This window comes from Phyllobates terribilis, unplaced genomic scaffold, assembly GCF_046119375.1.
Source record: "Phyllobates terribilis strain yellow unplaced genomic scaffold, ASM4611937v1 Scaffold_5__5_contigs__length_657084704, whole genome shotgun sequence".
NCBI classification, from domain to species: Eukaryota; Metazoa; Chordata; class Amphibia; order Anura; family Dendrobatidae; genus Phyllobates; species Phyllobates terribilis.
In genome coordinates, this window is record NW_027362765.1 from 528,393,193 (window position 1) to 528,404,972 (window position 11,780).

At 42.3% G+C, this 11,780-nt stretch overlaps 1 protein-coding gene across 1 annotated transcript; it reads right to left on the reverse strand.

Annotated features, from left to right (window-relative positions):
• Positions 1-692: 692 nt before the first annotated feature.
• NDUFB8 (NADH:ubiquinone oxidoreductase subunit B8) lies at positions 693-10,307 on the reverse strand. Its single transcript, XM_073681432.1, has 5 exons — positions 10,126-10,307; positions 3,147-3,273; positions 2,445-2,544; positions 2,133-2,288; positions 693-859 (listed from the first exon to the last, which is right to left on the reverse strand). Exons 1-5 carry the CDS (start codon positions 10,241-10,243, stop codon positions 764-766), a joined length of 597 nt encoding a protein of 198 aa, XP_073537533.1. The 5' UTR covers positions 10,244-10,307; the 3' UTR covers positions 693-763.
• Between the last annotated feature and the right edge of the window lie 1,473 nt (positions 10,308-11,780).

Genomic DNA, 11,780 nt, shown 5'->3' on the forward strand with positions numbered 1-11,780 from the left:
AAGTGGCTGCGATGGAATCTAAGAGACACAGTGTGCACATAGCCTTAGAAGAACCTCAAAAGACTGAACAGATGCACATCAAGTCATTAAGCAATATGTTCATTATTTTGTTCGAATTTTTAGTGCTTGGTATGCCGCACCTATCAGAAGAATTGGGTTATGCTCCATAAACTCTCTGAAAAAGATGCCGAGTGCACATACCCTTATGAACTTACCGTATTATGTCTGATGGTTGACCCTGGTGTGCAATATGTTCTGGTAACACCTGATGTGGAAGTGATTGGTGCGTCACAAACAATACTTTGGGGGAAACTGTGATACAGTAGCTCTTCTGTAGATTCAAACCAGGTGGGCCCCATTTGTATACTGAGGATCGGGAGCCCTTGACTATATGGCTAGTTGTCCTTCTTTGGATCTATTGTCGTAGGTAATAACTAGGGATGAGCGTACCGGTGAAAGTTTGGGTACTGGTACCCAGAAGAACTTTAGTCAAAAGTTCTGTTAAAAAAAAAAAAGACAACTGTACTCAAACCCCATTAAAATCAATGGGGAGTCAAACTTTGGTGCTTGGGAAAAAAAATAAATAAATCAATGTCTCTCATCCAACTACCACAATCCCATCCCCTTTATTGCCTTTCTTTAATGAATAGCATACATGTTCTTGCGTTGCAACAAATACAATCATATGCATGTCAGGTAAATAAATATTTGTTTAGGATACCACTTTATTATATAAAGAACAGCGGTGAACCACGGTTTTACTTTATTTGAATGTATAGTTTTTCTCTTCTGGAGGTGCTTTATCAGGATCGCCACCATATTCCAAGTACAGATTGTTGTAAGGATATTGTTTGGGAGCCTAGAAGGGATGACACATGTAAAAGATTAGTAATCAATAATATATATTTAAAAGTGATCATTAAAAGTCTTATAATGAGGTTTTAAAAGGAAAGCACCAGTCTGACATGGACAGTCCACACTCCCAAGATACTCCCAAGGTAGGAGAAAGCAATGGGTGAAGAAAAACATCTGAGCGTTTCTTGAACTTGTGCATGTCTGGAAAGGATGGACATCAATTCAAAATATACTCAGAAAAGCAAGAGATTTTTTATTATTATTCACACTGGGCTCATAGAGCAGCAGTGGAAGCATCCCCCCCACCCCACCAAACATCAGTACAAAGCAAGAAACAGCATGTTTAAGAGGCAACATCTCTCCTTATAGGCCATGCTCTACTGGATATTTAAAGGGGTTGTCCAGTCCAAATCACACAGAGTGACTGCAGACTTATGAATTCCCCCAGGGCACACACTGTGTGCTGCAGGGATTCACCGGTTTCTGAGCCAGGATCAGAGGGTATTTGTTATACATTCTCCTGGCAAGAGCACATCTAGTGGGAGCAGCCTCGCTCTATACACTTGTATTGACCGAGGCCGTTTAGTGATGTGGCCAACTAGAGGGTGCGGCCTCACTCCATACAAGTGTATGGAGCGAGACCACACTCTTTGGACAGGAGTATGCATAACGTATACACACCCTCCCGTCCCGACTCAAAAACCGGCGAATCCCCTCAGCGCAAAGTGCATGCGCTGGGAGAGGGATTTGTTGAAAAGTCTGCAGACTTTTCTATTTGGACTGGACAAAATCCTTTCAATTGGCTGGAGTAATCCTAAAAGTCAATATTAACCCTTTAACTGAAATCCACAACATGCTCTTTTCCGCTATATGTAGATGGCATTTTTTTTTTTTTTTAAAACCCCACCTACATGTATTGTTCTATTATTAAGGGTGTGCTACGTCGGAGCCCTTATTTTAAGCCATTAATTCCACAGTGTTTTACAGACATTATCATCACTGTCCCCACTGGAGCTCACAGTCTACATTCCCTATCAGTTTGTCTTTGGGGTGTGGGAGGAAAACAGAGAAACACAAACATGGGGAGAACATAAAAACTCCTTGTAGACGTTGTCCTTGGTGGGATTGGAATCCCGGACCCCAGCACTGCAGAATAGCCAACCACTGCCCTTAAATTGATGCGATTATTTGAATTATACATTTCTTACAATCTACACTATATTACATTTATACTGTATACTGATTGTACATAATCTTGCTGGCTATAAGACACTTACAACGGGTGAGTATGAGGGAAACACGTGACCGATGTAGAACAAGCCACCCATTGTGATCAGGAATATAACCAAAACTTTAACCATTTGGTTAAACGGTGCAGGGGTGGGCGACGTATCAACTCGGACACGAATGAACTTGTCAAAGTCCCAGTGCATCTAACAGAAACAGAAAAAATAGCTGTGTAAAATACAGAAATGCTCGACAAAATATGATATTTATGTAGATCTGTCCTCACGTTATATACTAAATACTATGCAGACAGGTCCACTGTGGTTACAATATACATATTCCTCCCACAACTAGACACCTACCGGCTCTCCCCAATTTCTCCTAGAAACAGGATTGTCCCATGTGTACCAGGGATCTCTTTCTTCCTGTGATTTATCAGGCAGCATTGGATAATCACCATATCTATGAAAATATATACAAGGAAATCTCAGTACATGATGGCTTATATGTGGCACATACAGTAAAATACATTTTAGAAACTAGTTACATGGAAATTTATGACAGGTGTGCTCCACTTATCCCCAAAAAAATTTGCAAAACTAAAAAACTATTCAACATCTTGCCTAAAAACAAACCAATGGAAACTTTCAGAGATTGTCAGGAACATATTTAAAGGGATACTTAAGAGAGCATCGCATCCCCTTTATTGTTACCATGGGCACATCATCCGTATATAAGTGTGGTACTGGAGCCAATTCGGAGAATGCATCTTTCTCAATGTTCCCTGCACAGCCAGATGGTCTGGATCACCATTGTGTCAGGGAAATTTTAAAGGTTACTCAGTGCTAAACCAGCAGTATGGCCACTTCATTCTCAGGATTGGTTGGGGTACAGCATGTAAGCACACCTACCAATCAAAGTAATGGCATGCCCTAGCTAGGAATAACCAACGGAGTCATAATTAGTTTGGGTGGGATTCCCCGATGTATTAATCAAGTTTACTGAAAAGCAAATAGACAGATGAAAAGTAAAATATCACCAGCAAGAAAACACAGTCTTCTCACCCCATTCCATCGTCTGGGTAAGGCTTGTAGTCCTCTAATAACATGTTATACTTCTTGGCTGCAGCCGCCCTCTCTGCTTCAGTCTTGGGGTAGGGTCCAGGTAAGAGGTGCTTTGGGAGGTCAGATGCTGGAAAAACACATGCAATTGATGAACCCAAAATACTAGAGAGTGGTTCACATATGCTTCCAATTGTGACAACCCTTGTTCCAATGAGCAGCAGTTATCGCAACGTAAGGACAACTATTGTGCAGACAGTTGTAGCATATCCAGGGAAACCAGTGCCATGTGCTCCAATATAACCATTTTTAAATCAACAAAGGTTTGCAGCCATTAACCCTCCTTCATGTCCTCCCAGGACTCTCTTTACCCTCAATTGCCACCGATTCTAACCTCTAGCAGTTCTAATGCTGTCAGTCGAGCATGTTGGGGTGCAACTAATGACCCTGTGTAATAAAACGTCTGATAACAGGGTCATGGCACAATTCAGCTATGCTGTGCTAAAGATTGCTCTAATAACAGCTTCACTTGTACTTAAAGACCCTAAATTAAGAAGAGCACAAACACTTTTACCTGTCTAATAAAATATCCCCCAGGCCCTCTCACTGCTTTACAGTCAGCCCTGCATATAGGGGAGAGGATAATCATGCTCTGAATATCCCCATGAAATGTGGAGTTTGTGTATAGTAATGGATATTGAAAAAAAAAAAAAATGAGCCAGAGCACATGTTGATATAAGTTCAATGCATAGGTGTGTGTTCACACTGAAAGCAAGAAACTTTATGTTGGGCTTCTACTGCATAAGAACAATAGTCATGCAAATACTGTGCTCTGTAAAAAGTATTCCCACTGTGGAACCCTTCAATCAGGTTTATCCAATTAAACACAGTTATACTTTAATAAGCGCTAGATTTTTTTTTCATTAAATGTGCATATGTGTATGTAATGTAGTGTGAGTGTATTAATATACTCGCCTACCCCTGCTCTCTCCGGGATCCAGCACCGCTCTACTTCGCTTTTCAGTGTCATCACCACAATTGCAACTAGCCGGCTCCCTCTACGCTCTATGTGTGAGCCGGAGGTCTCTTTTACAATGAGAGCCTCGTTCTTATGCTCCATTGGCTTACACTGTAAAATGCAAAGCGCAGGGAGACCCAGGGAGTCTCCAGAGGAGTGACGTCACTGAGAAAAGGAGAAGAACCGTGCTGGATCCCGGAGAGATCAGTGGTAGGGGAGTATATTAATACACATGCATAGAGAAGCAAAAGCGGCACCACCTCTATTCCAATTCGATTCACCTTTTAGAATGTAAGCTCCCAGATTAACGGTGGTGCATTACCAATTAAGTAATCATCAAACTTGAAGAGGAGAATAAGGTAGCACTCACCGATATATCTGAAGAAATCCTTTATTATCACCAGTAAAGCATGCTGGCCAGTGGCTTGGGATAGCAACCCCGAGGGGTGTGCGGGGGGGGGTGAGACTGAGGACAACGGCCGTTTCGCTGCCTTCCGGCTCTTCAACGGGTCCCAGGTGTGATGAACACCTGATTACTGCCTTTTTTTTAACAGGCAGTAAATTACAGACAAAAGTTAAAAAATGTGCATTTCAATCAGCGCGATTAAAAACAGTTTCATATTTTTTTGCGATTTAGCAACAATAATATTTGGTGACAGAAATAGAATAAGAATTTATAGAACATAGTGCAGAATGCATAGACCATTATAGAAAAACGGAAAGATCTATTTTTTCATTGAGACCTAATGGTCCTTGGGCATCAGAATTTAAAATCCATTTAGCCTCATGTTGCAACAGTAATCTGTTGCGGTCATCTCCTTGTAAGGGATCTTTTCCTATTTCTAGCCCTGCAAATCGTAACACATTAGGATCTGCGTTATGACAATCAACTATATGTTGTATTAACACTAGAACTACTGATGGAGTCATTTTGACTCCTTTCGTTTTTTATTTCTCTTCTGTGACTACATTTTTCAGAATTCCGGCTTGAAACTCGGTGACTTTTCCTCAAATATGATGTGAAAAAAGATTTTGTGAGAATAAATAATTTTGGTGAAAAATTTGCGCGTTTTTTTTCAAAATTTACCAAGAACTACTGAAGGGAGTCATTTTGACTCCCTACTATATTTTGAGGTCCTTTTGTCACTAAATGTTGCTATAAAGTTTTGTGCATAATTTTTTCACTCTGTCTTATTTACCCTGATGTTCATATAGATGTAGTTCAATTTACATGTCAACTTTTCACATTTTCCTTGTGTTTTACCTGCTTGTATTACTGTGTAATGCTGAACAAACTCTATCTGATGAGGAGCTAGATGCATTCATTGCGATATTCTATGCTCGTGGAATATCTGGCACGAACCGTCACTCGATTAGCAGTATTTGGTGTAATGACTGGGGAATACCGTTTTGCAAAGCGACAATGTCTAGGGACCGCTTTGTTGAAATTATGAGGTTTCTCAGATTTGATGAGAAATCTACTCGATCGGAGAGACTGCAAACGGACAAGTTTGCTCTATTTTCTACTGTGTGGGACAGGTTTATTGAAAATTGTATTGCGTGTTACAAACCTGGCCCATACATAATGGTGGATGAGCAACTTTTCCCAAGCAAAACTAGGTGTCCATTCACGCAGTACATGCCTTCCAAACCAGATAAATATGGCCACAAATATTGGCTAGCTGTTGATAAGAGGAGCAAATATCTGGCAAATGGCTTCCCTTATCTAGGCAAAGATGATACACGCCGTGCTGAGGACCGTTTAGCTGACCATGTGGTAATGAAGTTATTGGACCCGTTTTTGAAAAAAGGTCGCAATGTTACAACCGATAATTATTTTACTTCAGTAAAATTAGCTAAACAGCTAAAAAGCAAAGGAACAACCATCGTGGGAACACTGAACAAGATAAGGCGAGAAGTGCCTAAAGAAATAAAATCCATGAAAGAGGAATTGTACAACACTAAAGTGTTTAGAAATGAAGACAATTTTACACTTACGGTATATCAAGGAAAGCCCAACAAAAATGTTGTCATTTTGAGTTCCGTCCATCCAGATGTTGTTGTTGCGTCTGATTCCGCTAAAAAAACTCCAGAAACGGTAAAGTTTTACAATGAAACAAAATATGGAGTAGATGTAGTGGATCAGATGGCACGAAAATATACCACATGAACATGCACAAGGAGATGGCCTGTTCATGCATTTGAAAATGCCTTAGACTTTGCGGGTATAAATGCATGGATAATATTCAAGGAGATTACCCACCAAAAAATGTCACGCAAGGCATTTTTGCAAACGCTTGTGAGAGAGTTGAGTGGTCCTTATGTCACAGATAGGGAAAAGGGTTCCACGTCCCAAGTTTCTACATGCTCAGAAGTGATGGTTCAAACAAAATTTTGCCAGATCAAAGAAAAGTGCAAGAAAAATAGATCTGTCGGAAATTGTAAGACTTGTGGTAAGTCTTTGTGTGGGCAATGTACTGCCATAAATCAAAGGCAATGCCTAAAATGCGAAACACCAAATGTTTAGAAGGTGAATTCTGCGCCATATTTTCATTTTTATGCTCCTCCACCTACATTTTCTCTGCTTTTTGTTCTTCAGTTGTTGTTTATATGTGTGCACTTGAATAAAAAAAAATGTTTGAAAAACGTCTATTATAATTATTGTTATTTTCTGTAGAAAAATAAGAAAAGCAGAAAAAAAACAATCAAAAGCATTACTGTTGGATCTCACAATAATAATACATTACAAAAAATATAATTATTAATAAATAACCACAAATGAAACTCTAAAAATAAACGAAAACAAGCAAGGAGTCAAAATGACTCCTTTCAGTAGTTCTAGGCGGGGTCACGAGTCCAGTAGTCCTAGTGTTAATTTAGGGGAACCCTTTTTTGATAAAATTGAGTTATAATGCTCCCTAAATCGCACAAAAAGAGATCTAATCGTTTTACCGATATAAAAATATTGACAGGGACATGTAATTACATACACTACGTAATTGGATCTATAGGAGATTAATTCCTTCACAATGTGTGTTAAGTCACCTATTCTCAATATTTTGTCAGTATTGTGAAAAGTGCAGAAGGAGCAATGTCCACATTTAAAATTCCCTTTTGGGATATTTTTTTCTAACCAGGTTTCTTCGTTTGCCGAGAATCTGTTGTGGACAATCATGTCGCCCAGATTTCGACTGCGGCGGTATGAGATAATAGGCTTTTTTAATGCTGTTTCTGCGAGATCCTTGTCACTTTCTAGTAAGTGCCAGTTATTTCTGATAGCTTTAGAGATGGAATTGAATTTAAAATTCAAAATAAACCTTTCTTCTTTTTTATGGTCCAACTTACTTTTTTTCAATAATTCAGCCTGCGTTTTTTTGCAAGCTCTTGAACAAGCTGATGTAATAATTTGAGTAGGATACCCACGAGCTAACAATCTATCTGATAATTCTTGAGTCTGTTCTTTACATTTAGCATCAGAATTATTGATATTTCTAAGTCTTAAATATTGACTGTATGGTATGCCTTGTTTTATATGTGCGGGATGATAGCTATTATGATGTAAAAGCATGTTCGTTGTTGTTTTTTTACGAAACGATTCTGTAATTATATTATTATTAGTCTCAATGGAAATACGCACATCTAGAAATTCCAAAGTATGGGCCCCAAACGTTGATGTAAATTTCAGGCTTAGTGTGTTAACTGAATTTAAATGTATGAATTCATTAAATTGTGCTTCTGACCCAGCCTATATCATAAAAGTAAAGCATGCTGGCCAAGCCACTGGCCAGCATGCTTTACTGGTGATAATAAAGGATTTCTTCAGATATATCGGTGAGTGCTACCTTTATTCTTCTCTTCGAGTATATTAATACACTTACACAACACACATTTAATTGAAAAATATATAGACATATATAGATTGGAGTGCTTCTTTAAGATGTGCTGAAAATAGTACGTTATGGGCTACGGCCCCACTATCAGTATTTGGTCAGTATTTTACATCAGTATTTGTAAGCCAAAACCAGGAGAACAATCAGAGGAAAAGTATAATAGAAACACGTGACCACTTCTGTATTTATCACCCACTCCTGGTTTTGGCTTACACATACTGATCATGTGCCTGTAGCCATACAACTACTATTTTATCAGGTGCCAAGCTCTGCAGATATCTTCTCCAGTCTTGACAACAGGCCTATGCTACAAACAAAAAAAGTGCTATGAGTAGGGGCATGGCTAACTCCTGTTTTGGTCACAGAAGGGGGCTGGCTTGGCTACTGTAATGAAGTCAGCCAGCCTCCTCCACACCAGCACTGCTCATCTCAGGTGACCCATGCCTTCCTCTGTGTTGGGCTGGCTTGGCTACTGTAATGAAGTCAGCCAGCCTCCTCCACACCAGCACTGCTCATCCCTGGTGACCCATGCCTTCCTCTGTGTTGGGCTGGCTTGGCTACTGTAATGAAGTCAGCCAGCCTCCTCCACACCAGCACTGCTCATCTCTGGTGACCCCATGCCTTCCTATGTGTTGGGCTGGCTTCGCTACTGTAATGAAGTCAGCCAGCCTCCTCCACACCAGCACTGCTGATCTCTGGTGACCCCATGCCTTCCTCTGTGTTGGGCTGGCTTGGCTACTGTAATGAAGTCAGCCAGCCTCCTCCACACCAGCACTGCTCATCTCTGGTGACCCCATGCCTTCCTCTGTGTTGGGCTGGCTTGGCTACTGTAATGAAGTCAGCCAGCCTCCTCCACACCAGCACTGCTCATCTCTGGTGACCCCATGCCTTCCTCTGTGTTGGGCTGGCTTGGCTACTGTAATGAAGTCAGCCAGCCTCCTCCACACCAGCACTGCTCATCTCTGGTGACCCCATGCCTTCCTCTGTGTTGGGCTGGCTTGGCTACTGTAATGAAGTCAGCCAGCCTCCTCCACACCAGCACTGCTCATCTCAGGTGACCCATGCCTTCCTCTGTGTTGGGCTGGCTTGGCTACTGTAATGAAGTCAGCCAGCCTCCTCCACACCAGCACTGCTCATCTCAGGTGACCCATGCCTTCCTCTGTGTTGGGCTGGCTTGGCTACTGTAATGAAGTCAGCCAGCCTCCTCCACACCAGCACTGCTCATCTCAGGTGACCCATGCCTTCCTCTGTGTTGGGCTGGCTTGGCTACTGTAATGAAGTCAGCCAGCCTCCTCCACACCAGCACTGCTCATCTCAGGTGACCCATGCCTTCCTCTGTGTTGGGCTGGCTTGGCTACTGTAATGAAGTCAGCCAGCCTCCTCCACACCAGCACTGCTCATCTCAGGTGACCCATGCCTTCCTCTGTGTTGGGCTGGCTTGGCTACTGTAATGAAGTCAGCCAGCCTCCTCCACACCAGCACTGCTCATCTCAGGTGACCCATGCCTTCCTCTGTGCTGGGCTGGCTTGGCTACTGTAATGAAGTCAGCCAGCCTCCTCCACACCAGCACTGCTCATCTCAGGTGACCCATGCCTTCCTCTGTGTTGGGCTGGTTTGGCTACTGTAATGAAGTCAGCCAGCCTCCTCCACACCAGCACTGCTCATCTCAGGTGACCCATGCCTTCCTCTGTGCTGGGCTGGCTTGGCTACTATAATGAAGTCAGCCAGCCTCCTCCACACCAGCGCTGCTCATCTCTGGTCACCAGTGCTCTGTGTTGAGTCCATACATGGCTGGAGGGGTGTTCTCTGAGCCCAGAGGCCAGAGAGATCCCAAGATGGGACCCTTGTATACAATGTACGCTCAGTACTACGCGAAATATAAATGGGGGATAAGGATTAGTGATCTATGCTAGAGATGGTGGATTCCTGTGTACCTCTGTGCCCTCCCACTACTATACACGGAGTACCCACCAGCCGTGGAGCTGTCACTGTCACCTGCACTGTGAAGGTGACTCGTAGCCAGCGCCTGCATCTCCCGGAGGACGGTCACTGGTTCTTACTATATGTCACCTACCTGCCCGAACACTTGAACCGTGCAGGAGCCGCCCGGCACAGGCTCCCCGCCCAGCGAGAGATGCCAGGGCAGCCCTGCGGGTCACCGCGGCCAGGAACCCGGCTCTGAGCGCCGCCATGATTACAGTCTGCCGCAGCCCAATGCGCAGGCGCAGAAAGAACGGATCCCACGGAAGGACAATCTCCACCAAAGACCTGCCTGCTAAATAATACGGTGGCTGCGTGTGACCAAAAGAAGAGTATCGCGATTTACAGTGTGTTAACTGCTTCATATCCAGGCGTGTCACTTTTTATTGTGTGGAATTCCTTTTCTAGGTGTGAATATTATTATTATTATTAGTCTACTGTTGTTTTTAATTTTGTTATGTGGGGGATATTTTTTTGTTTGACTGTTTGAGAATTTGATAGTATTTCTGGCAGCTGCCATATTTAGCTGTATTTGCTTCAATTAATGAAATATTACATGTACAAAAAAGCAAAACTATGCTCAGCAAGAGTTAAAGTCGCCATGCAGGTGACGGTCACACCACCTGCAGAGGACACTGTGGCTCCCGACTCCTCATTTGTGGGGGTTTAAGTCCCTTTTCTTCTTTTTTTTTTGGTCTTGTGTTCGTTTCCTTTTTTTGCACCCAATTCTTCACAATGGCGCCTGCACTTCATGAATTTTGCGCAAAATCAAAGATTGTCTTTTTTTGTGACTTTTCAGCGCAAAAAGTTACATAATCCACTAAAATGTTGCCAAATTTAAGCAAAAATATCTGACGTCCAAAAAAAAACTCCAGTAGTGTCCAAAACTTCACAACTTTAAAGAAAAATTGAAATTGCAAATGATGAATTGGCCGAAACATCTGGAAGCCCCAAACTTCAACCACAATGACAAATAGAAAAAAGCAGACGGGCACGAATAAAATAGACTTTAAAAAAGGCGTAAATGAAGACAAGCTGAAAACAAGACAAAATAAGATGCAGATTCAATATGGAATCGGTCCCTTAGTCTTTATTGTAGGTGCCTTAAAGTAATGAAATAATAAAATTCAATATAGATTTAAAACGAGCAATGGACACCTCAGCATCCATATAATAATAATAATAATCAGCTTATTAACCCCCTACTGGTAAGTCAGACTAAAGGCCCCGTCACACTAAGCGACGCTACAGCGATCCCGACAACGATACGACCTGTCAGGGATCGTTGCTGCGTCGCTATGTGGTCGCTGGTGAGATGTCAAACAGTCAGATCTTCCCAACGACGCAGCAACGATACGGCGACCCGTAACGATCTGTATAACGATGCACGCCTATGTGTTTCTGTGTCTGGGTCGTTAACAAGGTCGTTGGTAAGGTGTCAAACACACGGATGCATGATACCCAGCGGGGCCTCAACGATCAAAGAAATGTCCAGACCATTCCGACACGACCAGCGATCTCACAGCAGGGGCCTGGTCGCTGCTAAGTGTCAAACGTAACGAGATCGCTACTGAGGTCGCTGTTGCATCACAAAACTTGTGACTCAGCAGTGATCTCGCTAGCGATCTCGCTTAGTGTGACGGGGGCTTAAGGCTATATTCACACATTGCGGTTTTGCTGTGTTTTTTTTTCTGCAGCAAAACCTGATCTCTTGCCAGGAGGTTTGTTCAAGATTTTTCTTGCTTTTTT